This window comes from Zootermopsis nevadensis, unplaced genomic scaffold, assembly GCF_977971745.1.
Source record: "Zootermopsis nevadensis isolate Lab colony 2312 unplaced genomic scaffold, Znev_1.0 Znev_ptg000030l, whole genome shotgun sequence".
Lineage (NCBI taxonomy): Eukaryota > Metazoa > Arthropoda > Insecta > Blattodea > Termopsidae > Zootermopsis > Zootermopsis nevadensis.
Genome location: NW_028259162.1, coordinates 19,508,393 through 19,529,722, shown reverse-complemented (window position 1 = coordinate 19,529,722; position 21,330 = coordinate 19,508,393). Strand labels below are relative to the sequence as shown.

At 39.9% G+C, this 21,330-nt stretch overlaps 1 protein-coding gene across 4 annotated transcripts in view; it reads right to left on the bottom strand.

Annotated features, from left to right (window-relative positions):
• The window catches only part of LOC110832482 (follistatin-related protein 5), a 205,766-nt gene that overhangs the window by 153,129 nt on the left and 31,307 nt on the right, over window positions 1-21,330 (bottom strand). For all 4 annotated transcript variants that reach the window (XM_022069531.2, XM_022069532.2, XM_022069530.2 and 1 more), the window contains exon 2: window positions 4,595-4,663. In XM_022069531.2, coding sequence (XP_021925223.1) covers window positions 4,595-4,651 — 57 coding nt within the window. In that variant the 5' untranslated portion in view covers window positions 4,652-4,663. The remainder of the gene's footprint in view (window positions 1-4,594; window positions 4,664-21,330) is intronic.

The window sequence follows — 21,330 nt, the reverse complement described above, 5'->3', positions numbered from 1 at the left end:
TACCAGCCCCAGAATTTGGATTGTAGGAAGCAATGTGGTAAAATGAACCATTTACGAGGTGCGATCGGAAAGTTTACAGACTGCGCCTATAAAAACCCGTACACTTATCTCAGGTATTAAATTCATCCATCACCCTCGAAGTAGTTCCCCTGGGAGTGAACACAACGATCCCAGCGCCGCTGCCAAGCCTGGAAGCATCCCTGGAAATCTTTCTTTGTCAGCCTGTCAAGCACCATCTGCGATTCTGCCTGAATCTCTTGCCAAAGACTCGCCAAAACGGCTACGGAAACCTATGAAATGCTAAAGCAAGCATTTGGGGAGTCCGCAATGGGTCGTGCACAAACTTTTGTGTGGCATTCACGTTTTAAAAATGGCCGAACCTCTGTCGATGATGATTACGAGCGTTCTGGACGACCATCTTCGAGCACAACGCCCGAAAATGTCACGAAGATCGACGTCGTACCATCAACGACTTGTGCGACATTGTTGGGATAGGGTATGGGACCTGTCAGCTGATTCTAAAGGAAGAACTCCACATGCGACGCATCCTGTCTGAGGACCAGAAGCAGAATCGACTTCTCGTTTGTCAGGAGCTCAAAGATCTTGCAAGAACCGGCCCCAACTTCCTTTCTAAGCTCCGTGTGACTTCTTCCTCTTCCCAAAGATGAAAATTCAGCTAAAGGGAAGGAGATTTGAGACGATAGAAGAGATTCAGGCAGAATCGCAGATGGTGCTTGACAGGCTGACAAAGAAAGATTTCCAGGGATGCTTCCAGGCTTGGCAGCGGCGCTGGGATCGTTGTGTTCACTCCCAGGGGAACTACTTCGAGGGTGATGGATGAATTTAATACCTGAGATAAGTGTACGGGTTTTTATAGGCGCAGTCTTGAAACCTTCCGATCGCACCTCGTATATCTAGAAGAGGGGACATCAGCTTCGTGGACTCACTCTCCAGCAACCTTGCCACTTAAAAACACACATTGAACTTATCCACGTCACTCGCCAGATATGAGAAGTAAGTTTCACTAAACCTGGAATTCATTTGTTTCCCCGTGCGATCAAATAGGAGCTCTATCTGAAACAACGTTTGTTCTGACCTCAGATAATTTGTCCAAATAATAAATATGGAAGCACACCTCTGACGTAGCTCTGCCATATTCATTCACAAATCAAGAAACGTGCATATGTGGGATCCAAACGACAGCACACATTTTAATTCAGCGAGAAATAAACCAGACGACCGGATGCAAAGAAAATTGACTTTCAAACTGATTTCACCGCAGGTTCCACCAATTCATGACCTGAGTCTCGAGCGTTTATCATCGCTTTGTTCCCCCAGAGATTCTCGCTGACACGTGAAAGCTGGGACAGAACCATCACTCGAAACAGAAACGACAGCCGTGTTTATCGCTCGCACTCTGGTGTCCACTTCTGCCGGACAATCACCGTAAAAACATCAGTCAACAGTTCCACGACGGCTGTTCAGATAAAAGGCTTCTTAATAAAGGTAAATAACGTGGCGGTCCGAGTGTCCGAGTGTCTTCAATAAGACTGACTTTATTAAATTCTTCTTTAGTAGCCCACAAACGTGAAACTTAGTTAATATTTTAATATTTTCCGTCAAATCACAATTTTTAATAAGATAATAAAATATAAAATATTTAAAATATCATGACACTTCATGTCTCTATCAACTCATCACCGGTATGTTTTTATTAAATTAATTTACTTTATTTTACTTATACATTCTAATATTTATTTACTTCCATCATTTTGTTTTCTATATTACTCCATATTTATTAATATTTTCTTTAAATCATTGCTTTACAGACTAATATTGAACATCAGATGAACCACGCCATATATAAAAAACAATATCTTCGTTCTAATATATAAGAGTAATCTGACAAGAACATTTCAATAAACTGCATAACATTGTAAATGATTGTAATTCGAGTTTAAAATTTTACCAATCTAATTTATACCTGAGGACGGTTAAATATAACCGAAACATGTCGTAAAAGACGTTCCAATTTGTAAATCGATCATTCGATGCGGAACGTGAAATGATATTTTAAATATTTTATATTTTATTATCTTATTAAAAATTGTGATTTGACGGAAAATATTAAAATATTAACCTAATTCACAATATGACGCAAATATACTACCTTGTGAAACTTAGTCTCTCTTCCTACATTAGTGTTTTGTTTATATATAATAAAAGTGTTAAAGAGATTATTTCGGCCTGACAGAGGGAAAATAAAAGGTGAATGTGAAAATATATAATGCGGAGAATCACAATTTGAACTCTTCCCCAAGTTTTATTAACATATCAAGTGAAAAGAGGGTAATGTGGTAAGGATGGAAGATATCAAAAATTCATAAAATAATTTTAATAGGACTAGATTCCACTTGAGTGACCTAGGCGAAGGTAAGAGGATATACAGAATGTCCCAAAGAAATTAATATAAACACATTAGAACAGCCCAAATTACATCTTCTACTGAGGTAATTTAATCGTAATATTTAATTAATTAATAATTAATAAATAGTGTAAATAGCCACGGTGGTCTAGCGGTTAGAACGCTGGCCTTATAATCCTGGGGTCTCGGGTTCGATTCCCGGCGGTGCCACGAATTTATAACTTGTGTTGGGCAAGGCCGTGGTCTAGGCAACACGGAGTTTTCCTCCGTGGCATCCCAACAATTACTCCATTCACACACAGAAGAAGGCAATGGCAAACCACTTCTGGATCATCTGCCAAGAACGTATATGAACAGGTCCCAGTCCGAGAAAAGGATGGAAGGATCCTGTTCATATGGACCTGTCCTCAGACAGAACACTAAATAAATAAATAAATAAAAATAAATAGTGTAAAAAGAAAAAATATATTCAGCAACAGCGGTAGCCTCTAGTTGTCGTCAGTTGCATTCCGTTAACACCCCTGAGGGATTCGAGTGTCTACCGAGGAGCCAAGCTCCTATCACTGAGCGGCTATAACATAATGAATAAAAAATCTATTTTAATGAACTAAACTATTACGTACGTCAGCATTGGCAAATGAATTAACCAATCTAGCAGTGGCGTGTGGTTAAGTTGACAGTCAATTCGAGAGTTGTCGAGCATCAGAAGTTGCAATTTTCAAATAATGTGGGTTTGAGATTTCTCATGTCGTTTCAGTGTTTAATGAAGTTTTTTGACATCACCGAATCCAGTCTTTCTCCATACATTTCATTCAGAAAAAATAGTCATGGCAAACAAAACAATTTTCCTATGTTACGGCAACCGGATAGTCACTCTGTTTTAAAATACTGTTCCAAATTAAATTTCCTCACACATGATTTGATTTCTGTTTTAAGTTCTGGCAACTAGCATGTCAGTCGTCCTATTTCCATAATCATCCTCTTTTCAGAAAAGTCCCTACTATTAAATTCCCGTTTTAAAAAGCGTTCGATTGCACAGTCTGTATATGAAGGTTCTCTGCCAACGTTCGTTTTAGCTGTGCGTGTAGTCTAACAACTCCCCTGCCACTTGTAACGCGGATAGTTTACTTTCTGGAGTTTAACATGATTCAAAATACGATCACAAATATAATCCTGCACCATCTAAATATTCATGTTCAATGTTTTAATAAAACTTAATATTACTTACTACACCCAACAAGAACTTAAATCACACATAAACAGTTAATCTCCACATCAGCATTGCACTACAAGCCAAGGAGCGCGGACAACACGGTCAGAATTGCTTTCTATAGATACGAACTATAGGACGAACTCTTACGAACATTTAACGAAAGGAAACATATCAATTATTTATTTTAATCCGTCTGATCACAATATTTAAAATTTCTTATAATTAAGATAATAAATATCATTCATGTTCCATATCGATTGATCGATTTACATTTCGGAACATTTACATTTACATTTGTAAATGTTCCGAAATGTAAATCGATCAATCGATATGGAACATGAATGATATTCTTATATATTCTTATAATTAAGATAATATATATCATTCATGTTCCATATCGATTGATCGATTTACATTTCGGAACATTTACATTTACATTTGTAAATGTTCCGAAATGTAAATCGATCAATCGATATGGAACATGAATGATATTCTTATATATTCTTATAATTAAGATAATATATATCATTCATGTTCCATATCGATTGATCGATTTACATTTCGGAACATTTACAAATGTAAATGTAAATGTTCCGAAATGTAAATCGATCAATCGATATGGAACATGAATGATATTTATTATCTTAATTATAAGAAATTTTAAATATTGTGATCAGACGGATTAAAATAAATAATTGTTATAATATTCACAATATGACGCAATTACACTATCTTATGAAAGGAAACATATCAACTCCCACAAGGACACTCCCTGCCTGCGGTCCTGTCACTTGCATCGCCACGCCCCATGTTCTTGAGAAGATGACAATATTCACAATCCTTATTATTCAACTTTAATTATTTTTGTATGAATTCTTTTCGTTTCACGACTGCATAAGCAATGCTTCCCTTAATTCCATGCACGGCATAGCGTTTCGACAGTCTTATGATCTTACCTTGGCTTGCGCGAAGAGGACGCAACAGCTCACCAGCAGAAGACACCTCCACAACATGGCGGCCGAATCCTGTGAACACGGAGCACACCTTTTTTAGACTCTGCTGCAACACCAGAGGTTATGTAGCGTCAACTGAAGTGGGAATATGATAAATACATAAATAAATGTAATGGGGACTGCAATGGAATACATGAAGGTAAAACTCCTTGAAGATACCGATTATAATCACCTAAGACCGAGGTCACGTTAGCCGACAGACATTCCAACAAAAGTCCAGAGCGTCAATGCATAAAAATCTATTCCGTTCATACAGACACATACACTAGAACGTCAAATGTCAGACCTTATTATTTCAGCAAGTCTTTATTTTAATTCTGTATACAGTCCAACCATTTGCCACGGTGATCTAGCGGTTAGAACGCTGGCCTTGTAATCCTGGGGTCTCGGGTTCGATTCCCGGCGGTGCCCGAATTTATAACTTGTGTTGGGCAAGGCCGTGGTCTAGGCAACACGGAGGTTTCCTCCGGGGGCTTCCCCGGTTTCTCCGTGGCATCCCAACAATTACTCCATTCACACACAGAAGAAGGCAATGGCAAACCACTTCTGGATCATCTGCCAAAGAACGTATATGAACAGGTCCCAGTCCGAGAAAAGGATGGAAGGATCCTGTTCATATGGACCTGTCGTCAGACAGAACACTAAATAATAATAAGATGAGGTGGTCTAACGGTTAGAACGCTGGCCTTGTAATCATGGGGTCTCGGGTTCGATTCCCGGCGGTGCCCGAATTTATAACTTGTGTTGGGCAAGGCCGTGGTCTAGGCAACACGGAGGTTTCCTCCGGGGGCTTCCCCGGTTTCTCCGTGGCATCCCAACAATTACTCCATTCACACACAGAAGAAGGCAATGGCAAACCACTTCTGGATCATCTGCCAAGAACGTATATGAACAGGTCCCAGTCCGAGAAAAGGATGGAAGGATCCTGTTCATATGGACCTGTCGTCAGACAGAACACTAAGTAATAATAAGATGAGGTGGTCTAGCGGTTAGAACGCTGGCCTTGTAATCATGGGGTCTCGGGTTCGATTCCCGGCGGTGCCCGAATTTATAACTTGTGTTGGGCAAGGCCGTGGTCTAGGCAACACGGAGGTTTCCTCCGGGGGCTTCCCCGGTTTCTCCGTGGCATCCCAACAATTACTCCATTCACACACAGAAGAAGGCAATGGCAAACCACTTCTGGATCATCTGCCAAGAACGTATATGAACAGGTCCCAGTCCGAGAAAAGGATGGAAGGATCCTGTTCATATGGACCTGTCGTCAGACAGAACACTTTTAAAAAAACAGTCCAACCATTGAGTGGCTTTAATACACAACATACATTGCTGGTGCGCTGTGTTCCAATATTAAGCACACAAGACAAATTTATTAAGTTGTGTGGAACTTCGTAAGATAATGAAGGCCCTGGCCCGTTTACGAGCAATGGAATATAACTTAGCAAAGAGCCGAAGTTCTGATTACACACAACACAACCCTGTCGGAGAAGTTGCCTACAGTCACGGCTAAGTCTAGACACATGAAAGGACAAATGATTACAATTCGCGGCCAAGCTCTGTTTCACAGTCGACAAACACGATTTGTTCCGAGACGGAGCAAATGCCAGGTGTCACGAAAAAAAATCCATTCGTTTAACACAAAGAACCTAGTCCGAAAACTTTTCTTTTCACTCGATATAAAGGAGATACTGACACATTAAAGCACGTTTCTATCTGCACCAGCTGCTACAACGTTCAGTAACTCCGTATGTGTCCCATATAGTGTATTTGTGTGTTCCGATCGATTTTAAAATTAAAGAACTGTTCTTTCCCCAAATATTCTTAACATCTTGAGATATCAGTGTTCTAACCCTAAGCCAAGACTCACGAAAGTTAGATCTGATAAGACAAATCAAATATACAGATTTATATATTTTAAATCTTGTCCGTCTAATCACAATAAATTCTTATTAAATATTAAAATATTACAATAATTAACATTTAAAATATTTAAAATATATCAAATGATGTTCTTTATCGAAATATTCGATTTACATTAGACCATTATTTTTCATGTTTCACTACATGTTTCAGTTCCTAAAAGAACCATCTTCAGGTGAATATAATTATATAAAAATTCAACAACAACCCAAACACAACTTTCTATATATTATTTTAGCATACATTTTATCAGATTTTTATCAGATATCAAATGATGTTGTGTTTGAGTTGTTGTTGAATTTTTATATAATTATATTCACCTGATGATGGTTCTTTTAGGAACTGAAACATGTCGTGAAAAATGATGGTCTAATGTAAATCGAATATTTCGATAAAGAACATCATTTGATATATTTAAATATTTTAAATGTTAATTATTGTAATATTTTAATATTTAATAAGAATTTATTGTGATTAGATGGACAAGATTTAAAATATATATTTATTATATCACAATATGACGCAACTTTACCATCTCATATACAGATTTAATGAAAATTAACGCCTCTGTCACTATTACGTAAGGCCTATAGTTATTTCTGACATATTTATCGTTTATAGACTTGTCGTGATGTCGGGTACGGTTGTAGGCGGTGAATCAAGACGTGAGAACCAATCGCCATGACGCAAGAGAGATGTGTCCAGTGCGGGCCGCTGCTCAAAGCAGGGTTAATTTTCCGAAGTGCTTCTTTCAACAAACCCTAGCGTCTCCTTCTCTTCTAATTAACATATTTCTCTACACTAATATGTTTCTACAGTTTTCACACTTTTTAATTACGCTACATTTCATCTTGACTTCAGATTCAGATCGTATCGTACTTTTCCTCAGACTCTCTTCGTTACAACATCAGTCCCTTGCATATACTTTAGAGTGTAGTAATTCTCTAACAACCAATCTGCATATTAATCCGTCTTTCTGTTTCACTTTGTGCATTTGTATCCGTCCAAAGATGTAGACGGATGTTCTCTGGGTTTCAGCGCAATGTAGTCTAGTAGAAGTCATAGGTCCTTGCTGTCTTCATTATCAAGGTGGTGACTCATCTTCCCCCCTCAGAAATTAAGTCTCTCATTTACCCCCTCCAGTTTTCACTTTACTTCTACTCTCTTGCTGTCCGATCTTTAAACTTCGTCTAATTCGTGCCATATTTTTTACCTTTCTCTCTTTCCTGTACCTTACATTTTCATTCCAAATGTTTGCCGTTCATTCTCCTGTCTTTTTAAATTCTTCTTTCGTCAACTTTACTCTACTCCCTTACTTTCCTTTCTTCCACTGTCTTCTCCAGTCCATTATTTCTGAACGAACAGAGCAACATTTATTTAGTGACGACAGTGTTTCATGCCACAGCGGTAGGTGGCGTCCAGTGACATGCAGGTCTTATCGCGTTTATACCAGTCGACTATTCAAATGCCAGAAGCGGGGTGCATACATTACATAGTCCTCTCCCTCCCTACTCCCAAAAACAAGAAGATGGCTGTACATTCAATACATAAACTCTTGTGGATTCACAAAGTTTCAAGAATTCGTTCTAAGATACTCTGTCGACCCTCGCCAAAGAACGTGCCCCAAATATGATGACTCTTCTGACAGCATCAATATGATGGACGCTATGTTAACCTGTTTACAGTCCACAGGTCACACCCTGCTCACAAAATAATGTGTAGTGACCTTGCAAGAAACAAATATGGCACAAATATTTAAGATGGATCGTTTAATTTTGTCATAACTCATTCTAAAATTTCAAGAGTTTTAATTGTCCTTTGTAAAGAGATAAGGTCAGAATGTATCTCGATGATAAAATGTTTCAACGAAGCAAGTGTTTGATCTTTAGCGCTAGCTACAGTAACATATTTATCTGATATTTTTACACATTCGAATAATTAAATTTAATCATACAAAGAAAGACCTGAAAACGAAGTGGTAGGGAGTATTATGAAACAGAACAGTGGTCACAACATATAAATACGAGGTACGATCGGAAAGTTTCAAGACTGTGTCAATAGAGGGCGAACCGGATGTAGTACGAGCTTCTGCCGCTAGGGGGTGCGGCCTACATTCATAGTGAATCAGTGTGCCAGCCGGCATCATCGAATTAGCATTTGTTTCTTAGTTACGGGCGTTTTGGTAGTGCATTACACCGACCCTCCTGCGATTTCGGAATGGCGTGTGCATCAAATTTTGCCAAAGACTCGCCAAAACGGCTACGGAAACCTATGAAATGCTAAAGCAAGCATTTGGGGAGTCCGCAATGGGTCGTGCACAAACTTTTGCGTGGTATTCACGTTTTAAAAATGGCCGAACCTCTGTCGATGATGACGAGCGTTCTGGACGACCATCTTCGAGCACAACGCCCGAAAATGTTACGAAGATTCGGCAGGCCATTCACGAAGATCGACGTCGTACCATCAACGACTTGTGCGACATTGTTGGGATAGGCTATGGGACCTGTCAGCTGATTCTAAAGGAAGAACTCCACATGCGACGCATCATGACAACGCGCCAGCGCACACCGCCCTCAAATTTCGGCAGTTTTTGGCCTCAAACACCATGGCCGTCATCCCGCACCCTCCTTATTCGCCGTGTGACTTCTTCCTCTTCCCAAAGATGAGAATTCAGCTAAAGGGAAGGAGATTTGAGATGATAGAAGATATTCAGGCAGAATCGCAGATGGTGCTTGACAGGGTGACAAAGAAAGATTTCCAGGGATGCTTCCAGGCTTGGGAGCGGCGCTGGGATCGTTGTGTTCACTCCCAGGGGAACTACTTCGAGGGTGGTGGATGAATTTAATACCTGAGATAAGAGTACGGGTTTTTATACGCGCAGTCTATAAACTTTCCGATCGCACCTCGTATTATACGAAATGGCACTAATTTCTACTACAGTCGAGGCTCGGTGAACAGAAACTAATTTCATATTTGTTTTGAAAGAGAACGTTTCGCATTCCCTGCCTGCGCGTCATTTAATCCGCGAGACGACCTTTTATTGTCTGACTGGGAGCATGATGTTGGTGATTTATACCACGGGGTGCGAAATGCGCATGTGCAGGAAGGAAACATGGAATATTAAGCAGCGACGAAATATCGAGCGGATTAGAGCTATAAATTACGTTTCTTTTTTGAGGTTATGGTTATTTTACACGAAGCTGATGGTGCGACATGCATTGTTCATTGTTTTTAAATCTCATTTCCGTTACAGTTCTTTCGTTGTTTACAGTTACGTGCCGGGCGTTTTTAAAAGTCCCGCGAAATATTAACGTTTATCACGGATTTTATTTTCAGCGTGCTCGTCACTGGACCCAAGGTTCGCGGGTTCAATCCCGGCCGAGGTCGATGAATTTTTAAGGGTTATAAAAATCCGTAGCACAACTTCTATGTCGTAGATTTACGGTATTTAAAAGAACCTTGCGGGCATGATACGAGATGTTTCGTAAGCAAAATTCAGCGGCCATTTCTCACCAAAGTCTATCCTGATTCAGTGCTTCACTGCTAGATGGCTCTGGCAGTCAAATCAGTAGTGAGTAAAATTTGTGCAGATTCAGTTGGCTAGTCACTCACTACTCTTAAATACACGCTTTAAAGACTATTAAACCTTCGAAAGGAGGCCCTATGCTCCACTGAGGAGTTACAGGAACTATCTATCTACTTACTTGAAAAAGAGAACAGAGACAAGCGTGCTTTCTACGTGACTCTTATCAACTTTAACATGACTTCATTAGAGACTTGTTTTTTAAGCAGTTTGTCCGTTGCCAAATGAAAGGTAAAAAAACTAGACTATAAATTATAAAATTTAATATTATTTACTGTACTAACAGAGAAGCATTTTGAGCAAAATTAATAAAATATATAAAGAGGCTATACGAAGCATTTGTTTTTAAAACACTAAAAATAAGTCTATAAACTTCTACGTGCAGTGGTAAATTGCAGTTAGGTTCACGAGGGAGGCAGACTGTCAATTTCGACGAGTTCCTTTTCGCCCAAAACGGGAAATAACTAACGTTTTCGAGCGCAGTGTCAGATTATAAAAAGTCCCTATGTTCACAAAATTTAAATGGGCCCTTCTGGGTTAAACAAGAATCAACATAGCAACTGTACGAACAAAAGAACACTATCGTTTAATCTCTCCTCCTTCCATTTTACCCCTTTGTTTTATTAACGTGTTTCCTTCCTTTCTCGCATTCCTAATCCTTATATTCCACGCACTATTGTGCGTATCTCTCTGCGGTTGGTTCGCGGTGTTGACCCTGCACGCAGACATACCCCTAATTTACCTCGTGACGGTGCTTTCCCCCTTCAACGCCCCCTGGAGATTTGATAAATACCACACGGGGGTCGTTTCCTGAAACAAGCAAAAGTAATCCAATTTGCCCGTTCAGGCGCCAGGGAGTGACAGCACATAATTATGCACGGAGCTATCAACAGGGGGAGCGATCCGGGTATCATCACAGTGGAAACAGATCATCGTTTTCACAATGTCACCCGTGCTGAGTCTCTGTCTCAGTAACGTCATAAACCTTTATATTGGGTCCCTAGTCTGTTCCGCGTGTCTGCGTCGACGGATGAAGGCAGGCGAGTTACATGATCCGTTCTTCAATCAATCTGGGTACATTTAAGAAAGTTTTATCAACATAAGTGAAAGTAGACGTGAGTTACTGTCTCAGAAGTTTGTCGGAGGGACTTAGTAAAACCACGAAAATTCTCAGTCGGGATAGCCGATATTCGGGCAAAGATATGAAGCAGGGCTTTCTACTTTATAAGAGGCCCATTAACATGTTTCTAGCTCCAAGACTGTAGTTTTTTACGTCGTCATGGCAAGATGCTTAGCAAGAGAGGCCATTTTTCCATATTTTCTTACTTCCAGGTGACACAATACACCATCCCGGGCTGAACTGAAAACGTAAAACTTTACTGGCATGGATTAACATCAGACGCAGACTGACGCCGTGGCTGGAGTGATAAAAGTTTTAAAGGCACAGTGGATAGAAAGCAATGTGACTCAGTCCGCCCTCTACCTCGGAAACCGAACGTGTTGGCCGAATGATCGGCAGTTCTGTTCCGATGTATGATCTGAATCTTTCACGGCGACTGAGTCTAAATAAATTCTTCAGGACGAGGATGAAAATGGTTCCCGAAACGTTGTTTTCTTCTTTAAGTTACCCTACGCGGCTAATAGCCCCGAGAAGAGTTCATTATATTTCTGTTCCAAGTTTCCTGGGTCTCGGATTCGAGTCTCAACCCGGAGAACGACTACCCTGAATGTAGTTTACCGTGTCTGAGGGTTTCTCCTTAGTCCAGTCGCACAAATGCCGAAATAATACCTTTAATAGGCCACAAAAGCATCATTGAATATCCTTTCAATTCAGTATCCATTCTACGAGGTGCGATCGGAAAGTTTCAAGACTGTGTCAATAGAGGGCGAACCGGATGTAGTACGAGCTTCTGCCGCTAGGGGGTCCGGCCTACATTCATAGTGAATCAGTGTGCCAGCCGGCATCATCGAATTAGCATTTGTTTCTTAGTTACGGGCGTTTTGGTAGTGCATTACACCGACCCTCCTGCGATTTCGGAATGGCGTGTGCATCAAATTTTGCCAAAGACTCGCCAAAACGGCTACGGAAACCTATGAAATCCTAAAGCAAGCATTTGGGGAGTCCGCAATGGGTCGTGCACAAACTTTTGTGTGGCATTCACGTTTTAAAAATGGCCGAACCTCTGTCGATGATGACGAGCGTTCTGGACGACCATCTTCGAGCACAACGCCCGAAAATGTTACGAAGATTCGGCAGGCCATTCACGAAGATCGACGTCGTACCATCAACGACTTGTGCGACATTGTTGGGATAGGCTATGGGACCTGTCAGCTGATTCTAAAGGAAGAACTCCACATGCGACGCATCCTGTCTGAGGACCAGAAGCAGAATCGACTTCTCGTTTGTCAGGAGCTCAAAGATCTTGCAAGAACCGACCCCAACTTCCTTTCTAAGCTCCGTGTGACTTCTTCCTCTTCCCAAAGATGAAAATTCAGCTAAAGGGAAGGAGATTTGAGACGATAGAAGAGATTCAGGCAGAATCGCAGATGGTGCTTGACAGGCTGACAAAGAAATATTTCCAGGGATGCTTCCAGGCTTGGCAGCGGCGCTGGGATCGTTGTGTTCACTCCCAGGGGAACTACTTCGAGGGTGATGGATGAATTTAATACCTGAGATAAGTGTACGGGTTTTTATAAGCGCAGTCTAGAAACTTTCCGATCGCACCTCGTATCATTCGCCGCTGTATCACCCATCTACTGGCATCGTTCTTAAAGAGACCATAAATAAATAAAATCTTCCTTGACAACCGAAATTCAGCACCTCCTGCAATTTCCCGATATTTCTTGTTTCACATTCGTCGCGGCAATGAGCAGGCCAGAGTTGTTTGCATTATATAAATTGTCAATTTTTTACAATAAACAAAAAATATTTAATCTGTCGGAAAACTTTGACGACTGTGGGATGTCTGACGTTCGGTTAACGTGAGATATTCTAACGGTTATGAAATGTCACGACAGATCATTTAAAACGACATTTATTGTGAAAAATGTAAATTTTAACTTTGAGGAACATTTCCAGAAGTCAAAGTGCTGTAAGGATGTCCCACACCGATCAATTAGAACGCATGACGCAGGAATCGGACATCGAGTATTTTAACGACGTGTTGAAAAAAAAACGTCTCTAATCCAGAGAAACGAAAAATGAGTCATTAATTCTTTTCATTTTATAACGTAACGTCCAATGTTCGAGACATAAATTTCAACTACTAACAATGGGGTCCTCAGTGGCCGCGTAGTCTTGAGTCGTAGGCCTTGTGCAGCTCGGACCGTGGGTTCGAATCCCACTCAAGGCACGGATGTTTGTCCGCGTTTTTCTGTGTTGTGCTGTCCTGTGTACAGGTCGAGGCCTTGCGATGGGCCGATCCCTCGTCCAAGGAGTCCTACCAACTATCTAATAGATCAATGTTATCGGTAATTTATAAAATCAAATCACAACGCCCCCCCCCCCCCCAACAAAACACATGAATAAATGGTACGAAGAAATTTCATACAATATTTTATTTTCCGTCTATAGACAAACTTAAAATAATGTTGTTAAAATTACTTAAAATTATAACATTCTCAGTAGATACTGCATCTTGTTACATTTTTTGTTATCGACGACATGTTTCAATGTGTATTACATCATCATCAGGTCGATCAATTTTAATATATTTTAAAAACTGTTGTACATCTTGCGTTGCGTATATTGATAAATTTGATTTGTTTAATTATAAATTTTTGTCTCTTCCTTTAAATTTGGAGGTTGTGCTCAAATTAATCAATATACGCAACGCAAGATGTACAACAGTTTTTAAAATATATTAAAATTGATCGACCTGATGATGATGTAATACACATTGAAACATGTCGTCGATAACAAAAAATGTAACAAGATGCAGTATCTACTGAGAATGTTATAATTTTAAGTAATTTTAACAACATTATTTTAAGTTTGTGTATAGACGGAAAATAAAATATTGTATCAATAAAACACAAACATGACGCAATTAAGATATAAAAAAAAAAATTCAGTTGATCACCTGAGTCAGAATTCCTCAACCCGATACCTGCCGTAGCGTTTTCTACGGACTACGTATATTTTTTGTTATAATGTGTCATCTATTTAGCGATAATAAATGACATTAATAAAACTGCGGCTAATAAAAGATCAGCGATATTAAATGAATCACAAAACATGGTTTGTTAATGTCATCAGTAATATGCAATATTTTTCTGGGTGAATGAGTGTCCAGTTTAATTAAGAACACTTGCCGGGATGAATGTAAATCGCATTGACATACATTAATTATCATAACTGAAACACAAATCTGTGTCACATATCTCACTGGACACTGATTTTGTGAACGGAAATTATGAGTAACAACGTAAAACACTTTCGTAATAATAACTCAGTAATTAGCATCGGTAATTTATTTCCATAAAATTGTTATAAATTGTCCTCGCTTGTAGCTTTGAAGCCATCCAGTCTATAAGAAAGGGTGGATATGGAAAATTTGAGAACTCTTAGGCTGACGAGAAAATAATTCCGTTTAATATTTGGGGCCGATATCTTGTGCTGGACGGAGCTGCCACAGATATCACATACCTCCAATTCCTTTGGTTCAAAGAGAAAATGCAATATTGCTGTCTGCTCTAGCGAAGCCTATTTCAGACTTCAGACAAGATACTGGTCCACATCAGTGGAGTGCAATATCCAAATAGGTCTTGCTAAACTTTGTCAACGCAGGTAATAGATGAAACAAACTCCCCAGATCCAGTTAATTACCGCCTTCTACAGCTGTCGCTCGATGTCGTACGTAGCATTTTCGCTGCATCCAGTGAAATAACTTTGCCAGTCTCAAATGCATACGTTCGGAATTGTGGTAGTAAGCAGTTTCTTTCGTTAAATATATTTATTTTGTACAGTCCATACACAAACGTTGAATTTTATTGATGTTGTTAAGATTATATAATATTAAAACATTTTGTTGTATAAAATATTATATTTGGCGCTCTTAATCGTACATACGATTTTACATTATATTATAAGCGCTTTCCATCTATTAAAACGACATGTTTCGACGGGTAATACCGTCGTCTTCAGGTTTTTTATCAATTTTACAATATTTTAAAATTATTAGATAATTTTGATAAAAAAATTGATAAAAAAACCTGAAGACGACGGTATTACCCGTCGAAACATGTCGTTTTAATAGATGGAAAGCGCTTATAATATAATGTAAAATCGTATGTACGATTAAGAGCGCCAAATATAATATTTTATACAACAAAATGTTTTAATATTATACAATCTTAACAACATCAATAAACTTCAACGTTTGTGTATGGACTGTAAAAATAAATATATTTAATCAAACACAAACATGACGCATTTAAGTTACAAATTCTTTCGTTAAGTTCAGTGACATATACCTGAAGACCTCAAGTTCGTCGCTTTCGGTCTTGTTCTGGAAAGTGGCTTCCAATAGGCAGAGTGAGATATAACTGGAGAACACAAACGTACTGCATTCGGTCTTCTCACTCCGTTCGCTGTTCTATCACTACACATTTTACATCTTGGTATCATTTACCTGTTAAATGGGGCTCCATTCAGACGAGTCATATAACTAGAAGAATATCAGAAAGGCTTGATTTGCCGGATTAAGTTTAAAGTATTGCCGAGCCGGGCTAAGCTCATCTGTCTGGATGTAACAGGGATTATTGTTATTGTTTGTGGTTATCAACGCAAATTAGTTCTCCGTTTGTCTCAATGCGTTACAAGAGCGGTGTTCGTCGCTGTGCAAATGTTTTTTTTTTCAAATATGAATATGATTTATTCAAAACGCACAAACAACAAATCCGCGTGGTTATAACACCGAAAGAAATTTTTGAAAGAGGATTAGCTACAGTCATTAGTTTCAAGGTAATCCGTTATGGCCCAATTAGCAGTCCGACCTAAAGTCCTGTTCTTTTTAATCAGCTGTTAGTGTCTCTCTAGCACAACAGCGACAATGAATAAGAATTAAAATAACAACCAGGGGCCGAAACTTTTTATAATAACCATTTAGTGAATATTCATTAGTTTTGTGCCTTAGAAGAAAGACACGTGTTCTAAAATGAAGATAATTTTACTGAGAAATAGCCCGTGATTACACAAATTACGAAATGTATCCATCCGCCTCCAATAGAAACTGTAACTCTGTTGCAGTAAACCACGAAGATCAACTTTAGGTAGTGCATCGGAGATCTGTGTCGGTTATCAAGGAAGAGTTATTTGTGTTGAAAAAGTGTGCCTTCGGCATCGCGTTCTTGAACACGAAGTTGCTAAACCGACGCCGAGCGTAGCGACGCTGAGCTCCGAGATGTAGATAATCTTTAAGATACCTAACGAAACGAAACGAAACAATAAAAATCAAGCTTAACTTAACTTAACCAAACCTAACCTAATCAAACCTAACCTAACCTAACCAAATCTAACTTAACCTAACCAAATCTAACCTAACCTAACCTAACCTAACCAAACCTAACCAAACCTAACCTAACCAAACCTAACTTAACCTAACCAAACCTAACCTAACCAAACCTAATCTAACCTAACCTAACCAAACCTAACCAAACCTAACCTAACACATCGTTATGCCGCCTGTCCTAACCTGTCCAAGCATATCCAAACCAGTATTTTTGGGTTTTGGGATTCTATTTTTATGTGATATTCAACGGTGGGTCTACGTGTTGGATAATGAAGCATATGACCGGCTTTCGGACGAGAATGATAACAGCACTTCACCATTCCGAAGACGTTTGTTAACGCAGTTCAAGGAACAAATCGCTGTTTATTCTGAGAATTATACGAAATATGAAAAGTTCAGAAACTTAGATTGTCATGAAGGTGGGACAGGTGTGTACTACTAGGCTTCATAGGTGTAAGATACAGCGGAGAGAGAGAGAGAGAGAGAGAGAGAGCTGACAAGGGTAGGAGAAATGACGCGGTCCCTAGTTTCCATGATCGTCGCCAGAGGGCAGCAACGACTGTCACTGCAGTGTGGACAGCAAAGGAGAAGGCCAATTCATTCGCTAATTTGTGATTTAGAAATGAATTCTATGGACACGTGTTGCAGCAAATGTCAAAATGTTCATATTTCATTCGTATTATTTTCTTCTCGCACATTAATCGTGGCATAAATGAAAGAAAGTGTTGTCTGTAGATGAAGTTGGGTAGACGGACACGAGATATTCTCAGTTGGAGCGACATTTGTAAGACGAACCCGCCTTTTGAACCGAAGATCACAAAGCGCTGACGAGGCGTTACAACAGAAAAGACGGTCATTACCAGCAACTCGCTGGCAGTTTTTTTTATATGTTGCATCTTCTTGTATTTCTTTACGCGCATGTTATCATCAGTGTTGTCATAAATATGAAAAATTATGGTAAGTTAAACTGATCTTGTTCTTACGGGTTACCAACACGTATTTTCCCATAAGACAGCGCCTCTAGCGGGAGAGTTGGAAAGAAAGGAAGTCTCTGGAAAATCTCCTAAAATCGTATATGAAGCCGATTTTTAACATTTTTGTTTCTTCTGGTACAACTGATAAGTGTAGAATTCATTATTGTCAGCGATTATTCATCACCTGTTCTAAAGTCTTGGAATTTTTTGTTAAATTCCTTGACTTTAATTTCCATCATTTTTTGTTTTTCGTTTTGTGTATGTGTGTGTATTTTGGAGCAGATTATTAATTTATTTTTAATTGTCGAGATGACTGCTATATTTTGCAGTTTTCAGTTCATTATCAGCTGCATAGCATTAGATTATTCAACTTATAAAGATTATACGTTACGGGCTTGTACGTTATTCAGTTGTCTGTGGATTATCGGTCGTGTGGCTAGAGATTACTCATTTGTCCGAGTGTGAGCGCTGCAATACGCAGTGACGTCACGACTTCCTGTCCTAATCCTCATCGTTGGCGCGTTATACCAAAGACGACGGAGGAACTGACTATTAGGAGTGAGAATTACATATCCACCTCGTTGTTACTTCAACTCTTTAATGTAATAGCGAGAGCTTCCGAAGAAATTTCCCTCACTCTAGCTGCTGATACAGCATGTCAGTCATTTTATGGGCTCTCCGACGTAACAATGTTATTACACTCTAGTAGTTTGGAAAACCAATAGGCAATAAACAATAACTTTACACCGTCCCTTTCTGCAAAGCGCGTTCTCAACACTTCCTTACTACTGACAAAAGTACCCACTTTATGATAGAAGACCAATAATGTCATCCTACGTCTCAATATAAATACCTTAACTAACTCCGTGGAGCAGAGTCCTTCTTCAGAAGCTTATACTGCACTCAGCCACTCAAGAAATTTCCCCTTTTATGAAACCCAAAGATTCATTACCGTGTTCACAGCAACCAGTAACTGGTCTGTATCCTGAGTCACATAAATCTTATTCACAGCTTCCAATCACATTTCCCTTCGAACTATTTTAATATTATCCTCCCATTTACGCCTCTTGCCTTCAGGCCTTCAAACCAAAAGTTTTTAAGCATTAATCACATCCCCCCAATTCGCACTGCATGCCCTGAAAATCTCGTTCTTAATTTAATTAAACTTACAACTTATGAAGGGGGGAAACGTACAGAGATCAGCGTATACAATTTTCTCCCAGCCTCCTGTCACTTCATCTCTCTAGGTCCAAATAATCTCCCCCAGCACCCTGTGCTCAATCAATGTTCTTCCTTTCAAAGACGCTTGAAAGACCAATTTTCACACCCGTACAAAGTAACATTTCGATCGAGAAGTCACGAAATCCATATTAAAATGTTAATTGACAGTTGAAAATCAATGGAATTCGGTTTTATTGACAGAAACACACAATATCGCTGTGACTGTACAAGAGCCCGCGCAGGTCACGTGATGTTGTATGTAACCTGCTCGCGCCAGTCCGTCAGTTGTCTCTCAGCAGTCGATGTGTGAGGATGTCTTTTTCACGAGTCCAGCGAGTGTTCATTGTCGAACGCTACCTGGCGACTCGTTCTTAATTAACTTGCCAGAATGAGTTTGGGGATACATTTTCCGATTCTCCTGTACCAAACAACATCTCATCTGGTGGACCATCAACTATAACGAAAAGAGTGAATGCATTCATCGCTGAACGCGGTGGACATTTCCAACACTTGATACAAAATTTTTCTAATGTCTTCTGATTTCAATATGATTTAGTTTTTGACAAATATAACACGTGTCAGGAATAGGCTGCGTGATTTATTGATCATCCCATGCCCTTGTAAAGTTTATTCTTTACGTTTCTAGACTGCAGGCGGGAAGACAAAGCGTCTCAAATGTCTCTAAACTGAAAGCAGGTCTGTAGCTGGCAACATATGTTCCGACGTGCAGACTCGCGTAAAATTCGGGACACGTGTAGGATAAAAAAGCAACGAAGACCTAAAAAAAATTACATCTCCAACAGGTCCATATGCTCCTTGCTGCTAAATAATAAATTTACAATCACTCATGAGGGAAAGGTACATACACACACACACACCTACGCATGCGCTTTCCCACCAGACATGTATGAACATTCGTTCATATTTACACGTGCACAATTTTCCTTCAAGCATATTTTATTTTTATTTGAGTGTTCTGTCTGAGGACAGGTCCATAGGAACAGGATCCTTCCATCCTTTTCTCGGACTGGGACCTGTTCATATACGTTCTTGGCAGATGATCCAGAAGTGGTTTGCCATTGCCTTCTTCTGTGTGTGAATGGAGTAATTGTTGGGATGCCACGGAGAAACCGGGGAATCCCCCGGAGGAAAACTCCGTGTTGCCTAGACCACGGCCTTGCCCAACACAAGTTATAAATTCGGGCACCGCCGGGAATCGAACCCGAGACCCCCAGGATTACAAGGCCAGCGTTCTAACCGCTAGACCACCTCATCTTATTATTATTTAGTGTTCTGTCTGACGACAGGTCCATATGAACAGGATCCTTCCATCCTTTTCTCGGACTGGGACCTGTTCATACACGTTCTTGGCAGATGATCCAGAAGTGGTTTGCCATTGCCTTCTTCTGTGTGTGAATGGAGTAATTGTTGGGATGCCACGGAGAAACCGGGGAATCCCCCGGAGGAAAACTCCGTGTTGCCTAGACCACGGCCTTGCCCAACACAAGTTATAAATTCGGGCACCGCCGGGAATCGAACCCGAGACCCCAGGATTACAAGGCCAGCGTTCTAACCGCTAGACCACCGTGGCAGGTTTCAAGCATATACAAATCCCTAATGTCTTTCATCACGATTCGTTCATTAAGTCGGTTAAATTTCAAATGGTTGTTCACCGCTGGCTGTCTGGCCTGGTGGTACTTCTAGGCAGGTCTCATCCCGACATCCTTCGAGCATTAAAAGTAAAGTCTCGTTGTGGCTGGGGTAAACTGAAGAAGGCCATGTGTTGTGCTGGCGGGATGAACAGCAATTATCTCTTGGTGTTATTTGTTGTAATAATCTCGTCAGTTTGTGGTCGTGACGTCACTAACTGCGGGCGATCGATGTTGGCGCAGAGGCGCGAGGGATATCCGTGCCCTTGAGTCACTCCAATTCCCTCCTTCTCTTTGCACTGGTTCTGTCTGTCTCAATTGTATCCTCTGTGTTCTTCGTAATACCATTCTCTCCTTCACGTTGTTTCCGGTTTACGCTGTCTTCGTTTTGTAGACCCCGCTTTCCTGTTTTGCTTAAGAACCAAAAGGGCACATGTCAAAGACAGATGTGAGTGTCACCGAGGCTGTTGAAGTCAGGATAACAGAAACTGAGCACTTGGTAATCGCGTCTTGAGAGACGGTGTTACTCGACTCTTTAACTCCTTCAAACTTGCAGTTTCTTTCAACTATTCCAAAACTATGATAAAGGATGCGTGCCCTTTTCATTTCAATCCCACACAATAAATTCAATTTTACATTGAATTCTTTGCTGTTTCTCCAATATCCCTTCACCTTTCTTCAGTTCTTTATTTCGTTGAGTTCCTTCCCTATTTGCGATTTCTTACGTCTCTTGTTTTATCTTGGTTTATATTCTCTCTTTCGCAAGTCTCGGTTGTACATTCCTAGTTTTCTTACTACCTAAGAGCAAAATATGAAACAAAAA